Below are 20,952 nucleotides of genomic sequence, written 5' to 3'. Positions count from 1 at the left end.
CCAGCCTTTAAGAACAGCGCGCACTCTCCCTGCAGCGGACGCTGCCGGCCTAACACTCCGCCGGTGTTTCCATGGAGACCGAGGCCGGGCCTGCGCGGCCTCACGGCGTTGCCATGGAGACGACTCCGGGGCTGGGGCTCCGAAGTCCCGGAGCACTGCTGGCTCAGAACCCCGCGGAGCCGCTGTTCGAGGCCGGAGCCGCGGTGGCGACTGCACGCTGGGACCTGCAGAAGCACTCTTTGCTAATTGTGATCGGCGATATCGGTACAGAGAGTCAGCTGAGGGCCGTGCGGGCCCACCTTGAACAAGGTGAGCCACTGTTCTGGCTGTGCTTCAGGCATCTCCACCCTGTGCTTCTCCGCCTTCTGCATTCAACTCCCAATGCATACGTCTGCTTCTCCATCCCTAGTGTGCACTTCCTAAGATCTGCGCCCTTGTCACCTGCATCTTCCATGCCATGTGTCCGTATGCTCTCGCTCTACTAACATCTCGCTTGCCCATCCTTCCCGCACACTCCGTGGTGTTCCGCACTCTCCCTGAGGCAGCGGAGCTCTGTGCAGCCCCTGGGGCCCCTCTGGTCACACCTTCCTCCGCAGTGTTTTGGACCTGGTGTCCTGAAAGTCCTCACCATCCCCTGGAGAATCCATGTCCCTATCTTGCTGTATCTTCTTTATGGTCCCTGAGCCAGCGCGGGGAGCTTTCTGAACGCCCCGTACAAATCTCAAATCTCTGAATGCCAGCAGCCAACAACGAAGTGACCTTCGTGGCTACCAGCTCCTAAGTCCTCACCTCCCTCCCCAGTGCTGTGCCTGTGCTGTGGTGCAGTGCTGCGGATCCACCTGCGGGTGGAAGCAAGCTGTGGAGGGCTGGAGACAAGGAAGGGAGCATAGAAGGTGAACCTAGAATCCTACTTAGCTGTAAATGTGGGGAAGGTAGCCCTCAGTATCTGGGAATAGCCCCTTAGGTGTCACTTCCACCACAACTGGGGAACCTTACAAGAAAATTCCTACCTATAAACTCATTAATGACTGAGTTTAGTCTAAACTCTGTCCTTCTCCCTCTGGCTCAAGTAAAGCCTAGAAAAGGTGTAAACTGGGAGAAAGATACCACTACTAGCCACCTTTCTTTGAGACATCACTGAGGCTGATCATGGCAACTGTCCATATACCCTCCGTCTCCTTACCTGTTCTATGAACTTGAAAGTGTTCCTGCAGTCTCACCACCCCACAACCCGCAACCTTATCCAGAACCCTCTTTGTTTTTCTCCCACAGGGATTCTCTCCTGGAACATTGACCTGTCATCCTTTGACTTGAACCAACAATTGAGACTCTTCATTACCCGGCATCTAGCTCACTTCTCCTCAGAGGTCAAAGGTTAGGACTAATGTTTTATTTCAGTCCTTTGGGTAAGAGCTGGTCACAGAAGAGCAGTGGTCCAGTCTCCCTGGGAGACTGCGGGATGTTTGGGTGGAGGAGAAGGGAGAAACTTTATAGAGGAGGAAAGTCATGGAATTCCATAGCTGTCCCCACATAGCAAATATATACTTTGCAGACATGGTTTGATAGTGGAAGGAGCCTGGAGAACATAACTTCTCCCTGAGAAGAGGATTGTTTGTGGATAGCTGTTGACATGCACTAAAGAAACGAGGGATTCCTCTTAGTGATCAATCATCTCTCATGCAAAAATTCACTCTCTTCATTTGTGTTCCCCTTTCTGCATACCCCGGTCTCCCTGCTTCCCTTTACAGACACCCCAGAATCCCCCATTCATCTTCCTAGACCCTTGCTTAGCATTTTTCTTCAGGCTGCACAGGTTTCAGGGTTTCTGGTTCCTGCTTTGGCTTAGCCAACAGATCTCCAGGGCACAACGGAATCCTGGTACTTACACGATGATGGGCACCATCAAATCCAGAGTGGAGGAAGGGGCTCCTGAATTTACTGCTACAAGATCAAGTTGTACTTTGAGATTTGGCCCAAATCAAAGCTCACATAATGCAGTTTCCCATTCTGCTGGGTGGGAAGACTGGGTGGGTTAGAGATTTGAGAAAATAAGATTTTAGGAACTACCATTCCATGACAGATATCTGTGAGGTGACTAAGGAAAGCTCTACATGCTATTATAAAAGAGCTAAGGCCAGGCGCAGTGGCTCACACCTGTAATCCCAATGCTTTGGGAGGCCAAGATGGGGGGATCACCTGAGGTCGGGAGTTCGAGGCCAGCCTGACCAATGGAGAAACCCCGTCTCTACTAAAAAATACAAAATTAGCTGGGCATGGTGGTACATCCCTGTAATCCCAGCTACTCGGAAGGCTGAGGCAGGAGAATTGCTTGAATCTGGGAGGCGGAGGTTGCAGTGAGCCAAGATCATGCCATTGCACTCCAGCCTGGGCAACAAGAGAAAAACTCCATCTCAGAAAAAAAAAAAAAAAAAAAAAAAAAAAAAGAGCTAGGTATCTTGTTATGCTATTGGAAAATGTTGACACACCAATCCATGCAGCTTAATGGAATATACAATCCATCCAGGTCAACAGTCACTGCAACTGAATGACTGAATTCATATCTTATACAGATAATTCTCAATTACCCAGTATAGTAGTCACCTTTCCTTAATTACCTCTCCTCCTTTTCCACTGCTCCTAACTGCCAAATCTTTGATCATTTCCTGATCACTGATGCTTATAGATGCTGCTAGGAAGTTGGAGAAAATAAGGCTAATATGACTAAAGCTCCATTAGCCTAGGAATATATACAGCAATTTTATATTAATATATGTGAGGCTGACATCTTCCTGATGTGATTGGCTTCCTGTAAAGAAGGCTATTCACTCTTTTGAGAATGCTTCTGTTTAGAATTACTCATGTCATGGCTTCCTCCATTATCGCTGATGATGAAAATCGGCAGTTTTACCACTTAGTACTCCTAGGAGCTTTAGTGCAAGGCCAGATACAGGGATGACAGAGGATGAAATTAATGACTGAACAGAAGTTTGGGGATTATCTGCTGATGTTAATAATTCACACTGAATTCTTTAACCTTGTCCTTTTGGCTACAGAGACTTGAGAGTAAGCTGCTTTCTGGAATAATGTAATAAATGAAAATAATTTAAACCGAAGTACTTAGCCATTCTTCAGATTAAGATGCAGGGCTACTTGGGAAGACACTTACAGGGAAATACATAGTTATTCTCAGGCACTTCTTAGAAACAAACACTGATGTATAAACACCCACTAGGCCCTTTCCATCAAAGAGTTTGGCTATGGTGTCCTCAAGGGGCTTAGGGCCATGTACTCTAGATCAGAGCTTACTCTGGCATACTGAATATTTTTAGGTTTGGACATTTTTATCATGGTCTGTCTATGTCACAGGAGAATAGTAGAGAATTTCCTGGAAAAACCCATACAGCTCAAGACAGCCACAGCCCCACCCCTGCTGGCTCCTCTTTCAGCTGTCCCCACAAACAACAGTCAGCCCAGAGCAGCTGCAGACACTGCCCCTCCCTTCAGCCTTCTGTTAGTAAGGACGCAAAGGGGACCAGGCAGCTGGGATGAGCTCAAGGGGATATGCTAGTGTGTTATGGCTTGACTACCCCATGGGCTGGGCCACCATTCCTATCACCTATCCTCAAGCCCTGGGCCAAAATGCTGAGAAAGCAGACAAAAATGTACCCTACAGTGACAAGGAGAGTGCAATTATTCCTAGGCACTGCACCCTCCACATTGACATAACCACACACAGAAAAGAAGGGACCCTCTGATAAAGAGTCAGTGGCCCAGCTCCTTCTAGTGGTCAAGTCTGGTAAAAGTTTTCAAAGTGATTTTTGCACCAGGTAGTCTCTCCAGTGGTGACTTTCTAACCCCTACAAAAAATCTGGATCTTCCGAACATTCTAATACAAATTCAGAAACAATTAGGACAGTGGAAAACTGAGTTTCAATAACTCTCTGATTCTTTTACTATTGGATACCTATAGGAAATAGAAGGGGGTTCATAATTCATAACTAATATTCTAAGACTAAAAAACACAGGTCCGGGCATGGTGGCTTATGCCTGTATCCCAGCACTTTGGGAGGCTGAGGCGGGTGGATCACTTGAGGTTAGGAGTTTGAGACCAGCCTGGACAACATGGTGAAATGCTCTTTCTACTAAAAATACAAAAATTAGCGAAGGGTGGTAGCGTATACCTGTAATCCCAGCTACTCGGGGGGCTGAGGCAGGAGAATTGCTTGAACCCAGGAGACAGAGGTTGCAGTGAGCCGAGATCGTGACATTGCACTCCAGCCTGGGCGACGAGCTAGACTCCGTCTCAATAAATAAATAAAAAAAAATACAGGCTGAGGGACCAATCTGGAGGCCTTGGTCTGACTCTCCATTTCCACTGATGGACGTAGGAAGTGATAGCTCTATTACTTCTACCAATACAAAAGTTATCCTGAATTAATACAGCAGCTCATTAACCCCTAGGACCGGGGTCTGCATTGCTCTCTGAAATGGGAAAGCAAGGACATGAATAGTACTTCAAGTCTCATACTGCTGGCATCTTTAGTTCTAGGTTTACCTGGGAGCTAACAATTCTCCAGAGTTGATCTGGTCTGAGATCCTGATTTATGATTTCCTTGATCACCTAGATGACCTCTCAGAAATCTTCCACAAAAGGGAGAAAGACTTCCAGTGGCATTTGTACATTGCAGATTTGGAAGTCTAGGAATGAAGAAGCTTTTTTTTTTCTTTCATCTTTTATACAATTCAAACCTCACAGCATTATTGGAGGATGGTACTAATATTATACTCATTTCATTGTTTATGAAGCAGGCTCTGAGAGAGGTTAAGTCGCTTGTTTAGCAGCATGATTAGTAAAATGGTGGATCAGGCCTCAAATCCGGGGTTTCGTATCTTAGTTTGTATCTCAGCTCAAGCCTCTCTTTCTTCTTTGGCATCTCACCATTTCATTGCAGCAGAGCCTAGGAATACAGCAGGTGGAGAGTTGGTTGTGGTGGGTAGCTGTTCAGAGGGTGAAGGCTGAAGGAAAACTCCACTGTGAGTTGGCACCATGCCCAGGGTGTGGCCCTTGGGGGTGGCAGCTGAGAATATGGGTGGGCTCTGTATTGGTCTGGGAAATGTTATTTTGTTCGTAAACTAAATGTCTACTCAAGTTTCCCTCCTAACACACTCCAGAAGGCCCTAGAAAGCAGAGAGGAGATAGAAGGCTTGAGGTGGGAGGAAATAAGAACGATGAAGTCGCAGAAGAGGGATATTTCCCTTTTGTGATGCTCGGAACTCAGCCTGTTCCCTGTGTATCTCTGCAGATGGCCGCCCAAATGGGGTTGTTGCCATTGTTGCAGATTTGCATCCCCGGATCTGAGCAAGGATTGCTCCTCTTTTGTCCCCTCAACCCCCAAGAGTACTAGTGACTCAGCTCCTCCTCTCCTGTGGCTGCAATTAAGGGGGATGCTGACAGCACAGACTATTTTGGCTTCTCTGACCTTCAAAAGTAGCTCTTGGCAGCCTGGGGCAAGGGTGAGGCTAGTGTTGGGGTGTGAGTGGGTGGCTGTGATTGTGAGGAAGGCCTTAGGAGCTGGCCAGGACTGGGGAGGGTGGATGGGAAGAGGGCAGGGAAGGACTATGTAAGAGCATGGCATCCTCAGGTTGGAAGGAAGTGCCATCGCTCTCCAGATCCTTCCTTTGAGTCCTAGAGCACTTTACTAAATCTGAGATGGAGGTAGAGACTAAGGGAAACAGGATCAACATTAGAAGGATCAAAATAATATAATACAGAGATGGCAAAGAGACAAGGAGAGAGCAGGAACCCAACTACCCTACAAAATCTTTATAGGGTTTTTTGTTTTTTGTTTTTTTTAATCTAAAGAGTACTTCCGTTACATTTAATAATTGGCCTACAACCTTGCTTGGGCCGGAGGCCCTGGTCATCTGTTTTGGTGCTTGTTAACTCCTTCACTCTAAGGCAGAAAGCTCCCTGTCCCTTCAGGGACTTGTCTCTTCATACCCAATGACTCAAGAATCCCAAGAATCAGTGGCTGTGTGGTTACTGTGTTATGCTGCATTCCCACAGACCTTCTTGTAGCTCTCAGGGTCCCTGTGCCCCACCCCAGCAGGCTAGGGACCATGTGTCCTCTCCAGAATTTCAAACTACCCTCTAACCCTAAAATAAGACTTATTTCTGCCCTCCTTGGTTTCTGTAGGGCTGAGGTTCAGAAGAAGGCAGCACATCTCCCCATCCCCAACCTTTCTCTTAAGCAGTTCCCGACCCCTACCCCATGCTTTTGGGCCCATAGCCTTTGTCTCCTGCTCCTCCAGGGACTGAAGGTCACTCCCTGGGTCCATCTGAGGAAGAGAGGCAGCAGATGGTTTCTAAGAGAAGGGGGACAGCCCACGCAGCTTATGCCTCCTATAGCCTTGCTCTGTGCCCTAGCATGGGGCTTTGGTCTTTTGGCTGATGCTAAAAGAGTATTTCCTAACCAAGCAGGGTTTGGAGAGAAAGGTCCTGTGGGCCATAGGACATTGTAGAGGCTCTTTGAGCTGTTAAACAATCCCTCAGCCCCACAGAGCCAAGCAAAAGCACTAGAGCACAGATGTCGTGAAGGCAAAGAAACAGTTAAGTCTCCAGTGCCTCGTCACCGACCAGCCCCTCTTCCCCGCCCTGGCGCCGCCCTCCTCATCAAGCACCCCCCACTCCCACCCCAAGTGCTGCAGACTCTTCCCTGAAGCTGCCGGCTGAGGCCGGAGCTGCCGCCTCCATGAGAGGCTTCCTCCTACACCCCAGGGTAAGAACCGAACCAAAGGGCTTGGCATCTGGGGATACACTGTGATAGGGAGGTGGGATGGGGGTCATGGAAAGGGTGCTGGTTGGTACCTAATCTGATGCGTCTCGAACTAGCCCAGTGGCAGAAGGCAGGCTGGAGAAATAGAGAGAGAAGATGAACATTACTGGCTGTGGGCCCAGCCTGGACCCAGAACCAGAGGCCACCAGGGGCTGTGACAGTCCACCTCTCCAGCTGGGCGGGGGTGGGAGACATCAGCCTGGGACAGCAGCAGTAGATGGTGCCACTGGCTCTGCCTGGCAGCCCAGGGTGCTGGAGGAATTTGGGGGCTATGTTTCTGGTCAGAGGCAGAAGAATCTGAGAGAAAGGGGGATGTTATGGGAATGTGCCTAATGGGAGGGCCCCTGGGTGTCAGCTGCTGGATTGCTCAGCTGCTCCTGTGCTGGGGGTGAGCAGGGCAGTGAGTTTTTGCCAAGTAAGGGAAGGTGGGGGACACTACGGAAAAGAAGGGAGGAAAGGGTCACTAAGACCTGGCTTGCGCCTCCGTACAGATCAACTGGTTTGCACTGGGCTCCCCCTACCCTATTCCCGGTGGCTAGCTTTAGACTGAGACTCTAAACCCCCCCTTCCTGGCCCTGCTGAGGCCACTCTGGAGACGGAGAACTCCCTCCCCAGTGGCTGCCTTGCATTTCCCGTCGTGTCAACCTCACAGGTTCCCGGTCTCAGCCCTACCCCCACCCCATCTCTGCTTCTCTTCCCAAGATGGGGGCTCTTGAACAGAGAAGCCAGTTTCTTCTCTCTCTCTGCATCCCCCCATCCCCACCCCCCATGCAGAAGCAGCCAAGAAAATGACTTGTCATGCTGGGGTGGGGGGTGGGGGCGGAGCTGGAGCCAGAGCTCAGCGCGCACACTCACACACTGCGGCAAACTGCAGCTGCCCAAACCGGCCCCCCTCCCCTTCTGCCTCACTGCGGAGACACCTGCCCTCCTGCCTGCTCAGCCTCCGCACCACTGCCCACCCCCCACTCCAGCACTAGCCTAGCACTGTGTGCCCCTGCCTCACAAGATGGTCCTCTCCAAAGAAAAAGGAAAAAACGAGTCAGTTCCCTTCAGTGAGAGAGCCAGGAGAGCAGAAGAAACGGCTGTCTCCCAGGCCTGAAAAACAGAGGCACAGAAAGGATATAAACCATGTAATTTCAAGTCAGAACCACTCCCAGGGATAGGGTGAGGAATAGGACCTTATGTCAGGACAGGAATTGGGATCATAGAAGTCTTGTGGTGATAAATGGGGACCGTGAGGAATGGTTGGGGGTGGGGAGTGGTAGATAGAAAGCAAATCAGTGTGTGCTATAGATATTTGTCTTTCTGACCCTCCTACCTCAAATCTGTGACCTTATTTGTGTGGAGAGAGCTCTTGCCCTTCTAAATCTGAACTAATTAAGGCTGGCAGCTTCCCGAACCTTGATATCCCTCACTTGCCCCAAGCCCTGCCCTTGCCTACATCTGAGGTGGCTCTTGTCCTCTGAATTTATCTCAAATGTTCCCTCAATTCTCAAGTGTATAGAAGGGAACCCTTGAATTCCCCTATGGCCCAACCCACCCTGTATGGGGTTTGGTCTTCCGACACCATCCATCGTTCATTTCCCCCACAGCTGCATCTGCAGCCCTGTGCTGCCAGATCTGCCTGATCCTGGCACCATGGCTCTTCCTCTTAACAAAGGCCCTGGCCCCAGGCTTCTCTTGTCCAAGCCCCAGAAAGAAGAGACAGCTGGGTCACAGAAGAGGGTCTAAGGGACAAATTATGAACCCTCCCCCTAGTATCCCCCAGACAGCCCACTGCCATCTGTTGGATGCTCTGTTAGGTTAATGCCACTATGTACTGCAATTGGACAGGAGGTTGGGAGAGGAAGGGCAGGTGCAGGGGATGGCAGCATTCTTCCTCAGCATCTTCTGTCTGATTTGCCACTTTCTTTCTTTGCTGAATTGCTTGGTGTTTCATGTGAGGCTGGAGAAGGGAAATAGGGGATATGGGGATGCCTTATCTACTCCATGGCCTGGGGAACACCCTGAATCTCTCCTTCCTTATTAATATGTTTCTTGTTCAAGAACCTTTCACTCCCCATGTCCGTGGTAGAGGCCCCTAGGAAAGGGGCAAAGATGAGAGAAGAAACTGTTCACAAGGAATAGGTTGTGGGGTAGTGAATCTGGCCTCTCTGAAACTTGGGACATGAAGATGAGGTAGAAGAGGGTGCTATGAAAACTTTTGAGTGGGAACAATATGATTGTATGCATGTGTATTAGTGCAGGCTTGGCCTCTGAGGAACCAGAGGACAGAACAGGAAGTTATAGTCCTATGTCCATTCTTTGAATAATAAAACCCCAAAAGTTTACATAGCACAGGTTTCTCTGGGTCTTCTGGAACAGAAATTCTGGACTTGGATGGCAAGAAGGGTAGGGAGTCTATAGGTACCACACAGAAGCTCCTATTTCCTTATTTCTAGACACTCTGCTGGCAGGAAACCCCAGGGCAGAGGCAAGCCAGGAAGGAGAAGGGGAAGTGAGGATCATCATCCCAGGGGCCCTCTTCTCCAGCTGAGCCCCCCATCCCCAGGCAGCACCAGGAGCTTAGTGCTCCAGAAGGACAAAAGCTTCTTGTCAACAGGGCAGTCTGAGACCATAGTTCCAGGCAGAGGGGTGGGGGCACAGGCAGCAGAGGGTGTGGTAGATGAAGGGAAGGAGAGGACAGCCAGTGTGGGAGAGGGGAGGTGGAAGCCCTCTAAGGGAAGGGCTGGAGGAGCCAGTTCCTAGACCTTACTCAGCAGTATCCAAGGTGACAGAGCCTAAGGATACCCAAGTTTCTCTTTCCTCTAAGCCCCATTTCCTGATAGCACATTCTTTCCTCTCCTGCACCACAATTTCTATACCTATTCTCAATATAAATTCCTACATCTCTCCCTCAGGCCAGAGGACCCTTTGCCACCAGAGTGAGATCCTAGAGACCATCATCCTGGTAAATCCCAGTGCAGACAGCATCAGCTCTGAGGTAAGGCCAGGGCCTGTGCCTTGCCAAGCAGGCTTCATGCAAGTGCTATACCCACCCTCGCCAGTGCTACCACTATTAGGCCAAGAATTCCTCTCTCTGCCATCTACGCTGACTTATTGTCCCCAGCCCACTCTGGAGGTGTTGTGAGGGACACCAGTTGGGAGCATGTTCTTGAGGTACTGAGGAGCCATTCATTGCCTTCCCCTGGATTTCCTAGATCTGTGACCACTCCCCTTCTTCCATTCCAGGTTCACCATCTTCTTAGCAGCTCATCAGCTCATAAACTACTAATCTTGAGTGGGCAAAGTGTAGAGCCCGGGGGAGACCTCGTCCTACAGAGTGGCACCTACTCCTATGAAAACTTTGCCCAGGTCCTTCACAACCCCGAGGTAAGTTCCATGCCAGAGTATCCAGGAGAAAGGGCAGCACTAGAGCTGTGGGAGGGATCTAAGGGAAAGTCTCATGTTGCTTGACCATGGGGGTTCCTGGCAGAAAGGTAAGAGTTCACCTTGGAGAGAGGTGAAGATTAGGGTACTGAATCTGAGTCAGACCAAAACAACTCTAGTGACCTGATCAGGTTTCTATCTCCTATTCTTCTAGATCTCCCAATTGCTCAGCAATAGAGACCCTGGGATCCAGGCCTTCCTCACCGTGTCGTGCTTAGGGGAAGGTGATTGGAGCCACCTGGGATTATCCAGTTCCCAAGAGACCCTGCACCTCCGGCTAAACCCTGAGCCCACGCTGCCCACCATGGATGGCGTGGCTGAATTCTCCGAGTATGTCTCTGAGACTGTGGACGTGCCATCCCCATTTGACCTGCTAGAGCCCCCGACATCAGGGGGCTTTCTCAAGCTCTCCAAGCCTTGTTGCTACATCTTCCCAGGTGGTCGTGGGGACTCTGCCCTCTTTGCTGTCAATGGTTTCAACATCCTGGTGGATGGTGGCTCTGATCGCAAGTCCTGCTTTTGGAAGCTGGTGCGGCACCTGGACCGCATTGACTCGGTGCTACTCACACACATTGGGGCAGACAACCTGCCAGGCATCAATGGACTACTGCAGCGCAAAGTGGCAGAGCTAGAGGAGGAGCAGTCCCAGGGCTCTAGCAGTTACAGCGACTGGGTGAAGAACCTTATCTCCCCTGAGCTTGGAGTTGTCTTTTTCAACGTGCCTGAAAAGCTGCGGCTTCCTGATGCCTCCCGGAAAGCCAAGCGCAGCATTGAGGAGGCCTGCCTCACTCTGCAGCACTTAAACCGCCTGGGCATCCAGGCTGAGCCTCTGTATCGTGTGGTCAGCAACACCATTGAGCCACTGACCCTCTTCCACAAAATGGGTGTGGGCCGACTGGACATGTATGTCCTCAACCCTGTCAAGGACAGCAAGGAGATGCAGTTCCTCATGCAAAAGTGGGCAGGCAATAGTAAAGCCAAGACAGGCATCGTGCTGGCCAATGGAAAGGAGGCTGAGATCTCCGTGCCCTACCTTACCTCTATCACTGCTCTGGTGGTCTGGCTACCAGCCAACCCCACTGAGAAGATTGTGCGTGTGCTTTTTCCAGGAAATGCTCCCCAAAACAAGATCTTGGAGGGCCTGGAAAAGCTTCGGCATCTGGACTTCCTGCGTTACCCTGTGGCCACGCAGAAGGACCTGGCTTCTGGGGCTGTGCCTACCAACCTCAAGCCCAGCAAAATCAAACAGCGGGCTGATAGCAAGGAGAGCCTCAAAGCCACTACCAAGACAGCCGTGAGCAAGTTGGCCAAACGGGAGGAGGTGGTGGAAGAGGGAGCCAAGGAGGCCCGCTCAGAGCTGGCCAAGGAGTTAGCCAAAACAGAGAAGAAGGCAAAAGAGTCATCTGAGAAGCCCCCAGAGAAGTCTACCAAGCCTGAGAGGGTGAGGACAGAGTCAAGTGAGGCACTGAAGGCAGAGAAGCGAAAGCTGATCAAAGACAAGGTAGGGAAAAAACACCTTAAAGAAAAGATATCAAAGCTGGAAGAAAAAAAAGATAAAGAGAAAAAAGAGATCAAAAAGGAGAGGAAAGAGCTCAAGAAGGATGAAGGAAGGAAGGAGGAGAAGAAGGATGCCAAGAAGGAGGAGAAGAGGAAAGATACCAAACCTGAGGTCAAGAAGATTTCCAAGCCAGACCTAAAGCCCTTTACTCCTGAGGTACGTAAGACCCTCTACAAAGCCAAGGCCCCTGGAAGAGTCAAAGTAGACAGGGGCCGTGCTATCCGTGGGGAGAAGGAGCTGTCTTCCGAGCCCCGGACACCCCCAGCCCAGAAGGGGGCTGTACCACTCCCAACCATCAGTGGGCACAGGGAGCTGGTCCTGTCCTCACCAGAGGACCTCACACAGGACTTTGAGGAGATGAAGCGTGAGGAGAGGGCTTTACTGGCTGAACAAAGGGACATAGGACTAGGAGATAAGCCATTCCCTCTAGACACTGCAGAGGAGGGACCCCCAAGTACAGCTATCCAGGCAACACCACCCTCTGTTCCAGGGCTGGGACAAGAAGAACATGTGATGAAGGAGAAAGAGGTTGTCCCAGAGGTCCCTGAGGAACAAGGCAGCAAGGACAGAGGCCTAGACTCTGGGGCTGAAACAGAGGAAGAGAAAGATACCTGGGAGGAAAAGAAACAGAGGGAAGCAGAGAGGCTCCCAGACAGAACAGAAGCCAGAGAGGAAAGTGAACCTGAAGTAAAGGAGGATGTGATAGAAAAGGCTGAGTTAGAAGAAATGGAGGAGGTACACCCTTCAGATGAGGAGGAAGAGGACGCGACAAAAGCTGAGGGTTTTTACCAAAAACATATGCAGGAAGCCTTGAAGGTAACTCCAAGGAGCAGGGAGGCTTTTGGGGTTCGGGAATTGGGACTCCAGGGCAAGGCCCCTGAGAAGGAGACCTCGTCATTCCTAAGCAGCCTGACCACACCTGCAGGAGCCACTGAGCATGTCTCTTACATCCAGGATGAGACAATCCCTGGCTACTCAGAGACTGAGCAGACCATCTCAGATGAGGAGATCCATGATGAGCCGGAGGAGCGCCCAGCTCCACCCAGATTTCATACAAGTACATATGACCTCCCCGGGCCTGAAGGTGCTGGCCCATTCGAAGCCAGCCAACCTGCCGATAGTGCTGTTCCTGCTACCTCTGGCAAAGTCTATGGAGCGCCAGAGACTGAACTCACCTACCCCACTAACATAGTGGCTGCCCCTTTGGCTGAAGAGGAACATGTGTCCTCAGCCACTTCAATCACTGAGTGTGACAAACTTTCTTCCTTTGCCACATCAGTGGCTGAGGACCAATCTGTGGCCTCACTTACAGCTCCCCAGACAGAGGAGACAGGCAAGAGCTCCCTGCTGCTTGACACAGTCACAAGCATCCCTTCCTCCCGTACTGAAGCTACGCAGGGCTTGGACTATGTGCCATCGGCTGGTACCATCTCACCCACCTCCTCACTGGAAGAAGACAAGGGCTTCAAATCACCACCCTGTGAGGACTTCTCTGTGACTGGGGAGTCAGAGAAGAGAGGAGAGATCATAGGGAAAGGCTTGTCTGGAGAGAGAGCTGTGGAAGAGGAAGAGGAGACAGCAAATGTAGAGATGTCTGAGAAACTTTGCAGTCAATATGGAACTCCAGTGTTTAGTGCCCCTGGGCATGCCCTACATCCAGGGGAACCAGCCCTTGGAGAAGCGGAGGAGCGGTGCCTTAGCCCAGATGACAGCACAGTGAAGATGGCTTCTCCTCCACCATCTGGCCCACCCAGTGCCACCCACACACCCTTTCATCAGTCCCCAGTGGAAGAAAAGTCTGAGCCCCAAGACTTTCAGGAAGCAGACTCCTGGGGAGACACTAAACGCACACCAGGTGTGGGCAAGGAAGATGCTGCAGAGGAGACAGTCAAGCCAGGGCCTGAAGAGGGCACACTAGAGAAGGAAGAGAAGCTTTCTCCTCCCAGGAGCCCCCAGGCCCAGGAAGCACCTGTCAGCACTGATGAGAGACTTACAGGCTGTACCATTCAACTGTTGCCAGAGCAGGATAAAGCAATAGTCTTTGAGACTATGGAGGCAGGAGAGCCCACAGGCCCAATTCTGGGAGCAGAAGCCCTTCCCAGAGGTTTGAGGACATTACCCCAAGAACCTATCAAACCTCAGAAAGATGAGGTGCTCAGATATCCTGACAGAAGCCTCTCTCCTGACGATGCAGAATCCCTTTCTGTCCTCAGCGTGGCCTCCCCAGACACTGCCAACCAAGAGCCCACCCCCAAGTCTCCCTATGGCCTAACAGAGCAGTACCTACACACAGACCGTTGGCCAGAGGTATCTCCAGAAGACACCCAGTCACTTTCTCTGTCAGAAGAGAGTCCCAGCAAGGAGACCTCCCTGGATGTCTCTTCTAAGCAACTCTCTCCAGAAAGCCTTGGCACCCTCCAGTTTGGGGAACTAAACCTTGGGAAGGAAGAAACGGGGCATCTGATGCAGGCCGAGGATACCTCTCACCATGCAGCTCCCATGTCTGTTCCAGAGCCCCATGCAGCCACCGTGTCACCTCCCACAGATGGGATGACTCGATACTCTGCACAGACAAACATCACAGATGAGAGCCTTGACAGGAAATCACCTGCCAGCTCATTCTCTCACTCTACACCTTCGGGAAATGGGAAGTACTTACCTGGGGCGATCACAAGCCCTGGCGAACACATTCTGACACCTGAGAGCTCCTTCTCCAAGAGTCCTGAGTCTTTGCCAAGCCCTGCCTTGGAGGACATTGCCATCAAGTGGGAAGATAAAGTTCCAGGGTTGAAAGACAGAACCTCAGAACAGAAGAAGGAACCTGAGCCAAAGGATGAAGTTTTACAGCAGAAAGACAAAACTCTGGAGTACAAGGAGGTGGTAGAGCCGAAGGATACAGCCATCTATCAGAAAGATGAGGCTCTGGATATAAAGAACGAGGCTGTGAAACAGCAGGATAAGGCTTTAGAACAAAAAGGCAGAGACTTAGAACAAAAGGACATAGCCCTGGAACAGAAGGACAAGGCCCTGGAACCAAAAGACAAAGACTTAGAAGAAAAAGATAAGGCCCTGGAACAGAAGGATAAGATCCCAGAAGAGAAAGACAAAGCCTTAGAACAAAAGGACACAGCCCTGGAACAGAAGGACAAGGCTCTGGAACCAAAAGATAAAGACTTAGAACAAAAGGACCGGGTCCTGGAAAAGAAGGATAAGATCCCAGAAGAGAAAGACAAAACCTTAGATCAAAAAGTCAGAAGTGTTGAACATAAGTCTCCAGAGGACACGGTCACTGAAATGAAGGGCAGAGAGCTAGAACAGACAGACAAAGCCCCTGAACAGAAACACCAGGCCCAGGAACAAAAGGATAAAATCTCAGAAAAGAAGGATCAGGCCTTAGAACAAAAATACTGGGCTTTGGGACAGAAGGATGAAGCCCTGGAACAAAACATTAAGGCTCTGGAAGAGAAGGACCAAACTCAGGAGGAGGAGAGCCTACTGCAGGAGGATAAAACCAGGAAACCAAAGATGCTAGAGGAAAAATCCCCAGAAAAGGTCAAGGCCATGGAAGAGAAGTTAGAAGCTCTTCTGGAGAAGACCAAAGCTCTGGGCCTGGAAGAGAGCCTAGTGCAGGAGGGCAAGGCCAGAAAGCAGGAAGAGAAGTACTGGAGGGGGCAGGATGTGGTCCAGGAGTGGCGAGAAACATCTCCTACCAGAGAAGAGCCGGTTGGAGAACAGAAAGAGCTTGCCCCGGCATGGAAGGACACATCTCCTGAGCAGGACAATAGGTATTGGAGAGGCAGAGAGGATGTGGCCTTGGAACAGGACACATACTGGAGGGAGCTAAGCTGTGAGCGGAAAGTCTGGTTCCCTCACGAGCTGGATGGTCAGGGGGCCCGCCCACGCTACACTGAGGAACGGGAAAGCACTTTCCTAGACGAGGGCCCAGACGATGAGCAAGAAGTGCCCCCGCGGGAACACACAACCCGGAGCCCCTGGGCCTCAGACTTCAAGGATTTCCAGGAATCCTCCCCACAGAAGGGGCTGGAGGTGGAGCGCTGGCTTGCTGAATCACCAGTTGGGTTGCCACCAGAGGAAGAGGACAAACTGACCCGCTCTCCCTTTGAGATCATCTCCCCTCCGGCTTCCCCACCTGAGATGATTGGACAAAGGGTTCCTTCAGCCCCAGGACAAGAGAGTCCTATCCCAGACCCTAAGCTCACGCCATCCATGAAAAATGAACCCACTACCCCCTCATGGCTGGCTGACATCCCACCCTGGGTGCCCAAGGACAGACCCCTCCCTCCTCCACCCCTTTCCCCAGCTCCAGGTCCCCCCATCCCTGCCCCAGAGCCCCACACTCCTGCACCCTTCTCTTGGGGCACAGCTGAGTATGACAGTGTGGTGGCTGCAGTGCAGGAGGGGGCAGCTGAGTTGGAAGGTGGGCCATACTCCCCGCTGGGGAAGGACTACCGCAAGGCAGAAGGGGAAAGGGAAAAAGAAGGTAGGGCTGAGGCTCCTGACAAAAGCTCACACAGCTCAAAGGTACCAGAGGCCAGCAAAAGCCATGCCACCACGGAGCCTGAGCAGACTGAGCCAGAGCAGAGAGAGCCCACACCCTATCCTGATGAGAGAAGCTTTCAGTATGCAGACATCTATGAGCAGATGATGCTTACTGGGCTTGGCCCTGCATGCCCCACTAGAGAGCCTCCACTTGGAGCAGCTGGGGATTGGCCCCCACGCCTCTCAACCAAGGAGGAGGCTGCCGGCCGAAACACATCTGCAGAGAAGGAGCTTTCATCTCCTGTCTCACCCAAGAGCCTCCAATCTGACACTCCAACCTTCAGCTATGCAGCCCTGGCAGGACCCACTGTACCCCCAAGGCCAGAGCCAGCGCCAAGTGTGGAGCCCAGCCTCACGCCACCTGCAGTTCCCCCCCGTGCTCCTATCCTGAGCAAAGGCCCAAGCCCCCCTCTTAATGGTAACATCCTGAGCTGCAGCCCAGATAGGAGGTCCCCATCCCCCAAGGAATCAGGCCGGAGTCATTGGGATGACAGCACTAGTGACTCAGAACTGGAGAAGGGGGCTCGGGAACAGCCAGAAAAAGGGGCCCAATCCCCAAGTCCTCCTCACCCCATTCCTATGGGGCCCCCCACATTATGGCCAGAAACTGAGGCACATATTAGCCCTCCCTTGGACTCACACCTGGGGCCTGCCCGACCCAGTCTGGACTTCCCTGCTTCAGCCTTTGGCTTCTCCTCATTGCAGCCAGCTCCCCAACAGCTACCCTCTCCAGCTGAACCCCGCTCAGCACCCTGTGGCTCCCTTGCCTTCTCTGGGGACCGAGCTCTGGCTCTGGCTCCAGGACCCCCCACCAGAACCCGGCATGATGAATACCTGGAAGTGACCAAGGCCCCCAGCCTGGATTCCTCGCTGCCCCAGCTCCCATCACCCAGCTCTCCTGGGGCCCCTCTCCTCTCCAATCTGCCACGACCTGCCTCACCAGCCCTGTCTGATGGCTCCTCCTCTGAAGCTACCACACCTGTGATTTCAAGTGTGGCTGAGCGCTTCTCTCCAGGCCTTGAGGCTGCAGAACAGGAGTCTGGAGAGCTGGACCCAGGAACGGAACCAGCTGCCCACAGCCTCTGGGACCTCACTCCTCTGAGCCCAGCACCCCCAGCTTCACTGGACTTGGCCCTAGCTCCGGCTCCAAGCCTGCCTGGAGACATGGGTGATGGCACCCTGCCGTGCCACCTGGAGTGCTCAGGGGCAGCCATGGAGAAGCCAAGCCCCTTCCAGGGTCCCTCTGATGACTGTGCAGCCAATGGCCCAACTGAAACCAGCCCTAACCCCCCAGGCCCTGCCCCAGCCAAGGCTGAAAACGAAGAGGCTGCGGCTTGTCCTGCCTGGGAACGTGGGGCCTGGCCTGAAGGAGCTGAGAGGAGCTCCCGGCCTGACACATTGCTCTCCCCTGAGCAGCCACTGTGTCCTGCAGGGGGCTCCGGGGGCCCACCCAGCAGTGCCTCTCCTGAGGTCGAAGCTGGGCCCCAGGGATGTGACACTGAGCCCCGGCCCCATCGTGGGGAGCTCTCCCCATCCTTCCTGAACCCACCTCTGCCCCCATCCACAGATGATAGCGACCTCTCAACTGAGGAAGCTCGACTAGTAGGAAGAGGGGGGCGCCGTCGGGCAGGAGGGCCAGGGACCACTGGGGGCCCATGCCCTGTGACTGATGAGACACCCCCCACATCAGCCAGTGACTCAGGCTCCTCACAGTCAGATTCTGATGTCCCGCCAGAAACTGAGGAGTGCCCATCCATCACAGCCGAGGCAGCTCTCGACTCAGATGAAGACGGGGACTTCCTGCCTGTGGACAAAGCTGGGGGTGTCAGTGGTACTCACCACCCCAGGCCTGGCCATGACCCACCCCTCTCCCACAGCCAGACCCCCACCCATCCCCTCCCCGCCCTGACGTGTGCATGGCTGACCCCGAGGGGCTCAGCTCAGAGTCTGGGAGAGTAGAGAGGCTACGGGAGAAGGAGAAGGTTCAGGGGCGAGTAGGGCGCAGGGCCCCAGGCAAGGCCAAGCCAGCGTCCCCTGCACGGCGTCTGGATCTTCGGGGAAAACGCTCACCCACCCCTGGTAAAGGGCCTGCAGATCGAGCATCCCGGGCCCCACCCCGACCACGCAGCACTACAAGCCAGGTCACCCCAGCAGAGGAAAAGGATGGACACAGCCCCACGTCCAAAGGCCTAGTCAATGGACTCAAGGCAGGACCGAGTACGTATATCATGAAACGTGGCAGAGAGTGGGTTAGGGCTGGGTGTGGGCTGGTCAGACTCCAGGAATGGGAAAGAGGGGAAGGTTGCCAAAAGGGTTCCACTTTTCCTCTACAATGAATCCTGGCTTGTCTCTACAGTGGCCTTGAGTTCCAAGGGCGGCTCTGGTGCCCCTGTATATGTGGATCTCGCCTACATCCCGAATCATTGCAGTGGCAAGACTGCGGACCTTGACTTCTTCCGTCGAGTACGTGCATCCTACTATGTGGTCAGTGGGAATGACCCTGCCAATGGAGAGCCAAGCCGGGCTGTGCTGGATGCCCTGCTGGAGGGCAAGGCCCAGTGGGGGGAGAATCTTCAGGTGAGTAGCAAAGGACACCAAGGAAGTAGTCTGGTCAAAGCTCACTCAGAGGCAATAGTGGAACACAGTCCCTATTTATTAAAGGATAGGCCTTTTCTAAGGGCAGCAGGGCTGCTTCTGAGACCATCAGGTGCCCCTTCCCCCTCACCTACCTTCCCTTCATGTTCTCACATCAGGCATGTCTTATCTCCCTCCTAGGTGACTCTGATCCCTACTCATGACACGGAGGTGACTCGTGAGTGGTACCAACAAACTCATGAGCAGCAGCAGCAACTGAATGTCCTGGTCCTGGCTAGCAGCAGCACCGTGGTCATGCAGGATGAGTCCTTCCCTGCCTGCAAGATTGAGTTCTGAAAGAGCCGCCCTCCCTTCCCCAAGGATCCACTCCCCCAGCTCCTTTAGAGAATGGCTACTGCTGAGTCCTTTGGGGTTGAGGGAGATGGGAGCTAGGGGGAGGGGAGGGAGATATCTTGTTGTGGGGACTTGGGCTGGGCTAAGTGGGAGGGGTTGTCCCCCCCCCGTCATCCATTCCTGAGAGGGGTCTCAAACCAAAGTTAACAGGGGGAGGATGGGGAGGGGAAAAATTAGAATAAGATAGCATCTGATGCCTGAGAACCCTCTCCTAGCACTGTCAAATGCTGGGATTGAATGGGGACTGAGGATGGGTCTCAGAGAGCAACCTCCTCCCTCGTAGAGGGAGATTATATCCCCAAATCCAGGGACCTCTTTATCTCAATCTATTTATTTGGCATCCCGGGAAGGATTTCCAATAGTAATTTATGTGACCTGGGGGCAGGATACTGTCAGTGAGGTGCCCAGAGCTGCATCCTTTTCTCCATTTCCCATCCCCCATCTCCTCACCCACCAGTGTCTGAATTCTAGCAGGGGCCTGGGGGTATCCCACTGCTACACTGTTCTACTGCTTCCCTCAGTATCTGAATGTCTCAATTTAAAACTTGAAGCTCTTTAGACCAACAAACTGGTGAAAGGAGAAAGGAGCTTATCCCCCAGCCCCTGCTTTATACCATTCACATCCCAGGGCTGTGTCCGGACAGCACAAAAGGGCAAGGAGAGCCCAAGCCCCAATGCCAGAATTCTTCCAAACTCCCTGACTCTTTGAAGTTTTTACTCACCCCATTTCAATTATCCTGATCCCTTCTCATCCCCTGCTTGGCTTCTGTGCATGTGGTCATCTGCTGTGGCCTGGTGTGTAATGGGTTAAAAATAAGCCACTGCCTGACATCCCAACATTTGACACCCCAGCAATGTGTGACTCCCCCAACATTCCACTATGCCATCCTGCAGCTGAAATGGGAACACTGGCTGCCTCTCCAAACCTGCTCTTGGACAGAGGATCTGAGAGGTGGAGGCCAGGCCAGAGGACTTAGGGAAAATGAGAGGGAGGAAGGAAAAAGGGAGAAGCTGAGCCATAGCTTAACTCCTACAGAGTGAAATGAAAACGGGCTGAAAATACCACCCCAGGAGAGGACCTCACCCCAAGCAAGCCAGTGAGCAGCCCTGCCAGACTACTGCCAGACTGAGAAACCCAGAAGCTGGTAGTCATGTGGGCTTACCTTCTCTGGCAAACGACTGGGAAACCAAAATGAGCCCACCTTGTGTTCTTCCTAGCTCCACCCTCCCCGTGCTGCTGTGCTCTGCTCCTCCCCACACTTCCCTGCTATAGTTCCCAGCTGCTGTAACGGAGCCACCTCCAACTCTAACAATAAACCCAGTTCATTGCAGATGATGTAGTGCCGCTTAGGCTTTTTCTGACTCCATACATGCTTAGTTACTGGGCCCCGGTTTCCACCTCTCTGCTTCAACCAGTCTTGAATTTATCTTGAAAGACTCCAATGCTTTTGATTACTGGAAACACTTGTGCCTGAGTATGGAGAATAGGAGCCTAGGGTGGGTACATACGTCTGGTTTGGGGGAAGGGAAGAGGGGCAGGGGGCCTCCTGGGGAGGGGATATGCATTCCACGGGGTCAAGA

At 52.4% G+C, this 20,952-nt stretch overlaps 1 protein-coding gene across 1 annotated transcript; it reads left to right on the top strand.

Moving 5' to 3' along the window:
• The first annotated feature begins 50 nt into the window (after window positions 1–50).
• Window positions 51–20,711, top strand: MAP1A (microtubule associated protein 1A). Its single transcript, XM_017856067.1, is given in 8 exon segments — window positions 51–309; window positions 1,273–1,374; window positions 9,737–9,819; window positions 10,068–10,208; window positions 10,420–18,244; window positions 18,247–18,600; window positions 18,740–18,960; window positions 19,159–20,711. Coding segments are annotated over 8 exon segments (9,120 nt in total). The 5' UTR covers window positions 51–71; the 3' UTR covers window positions 19,315–20,711.
• The last annotated feature ends 241 nt before the right edge of the window (window positions 20,712–20,952 follow it).

The sequence above is a fragment of the Rhinopithecus bieti genome, unplaced genomic scaffold (assembly GCF_001698545.2).
Source record: "Rhinopithecus bieti isolate Rb0 unplaced genomic scaffold, ASM169854v2 scaffold_495, whole genome shotgun sequence".
Lineage (NCBI taxonomy): Eukaryota > Metazoa > Chordata > Mammalia > Primates > Cercopithecidae > Rhinopithecus > Rhinopithecus bieti.
The sequence above is the reverse complement of the archived record's forward strand: the minus strand, read 5'-3'. Positions and strand labels throughout refer to the sequence as shown.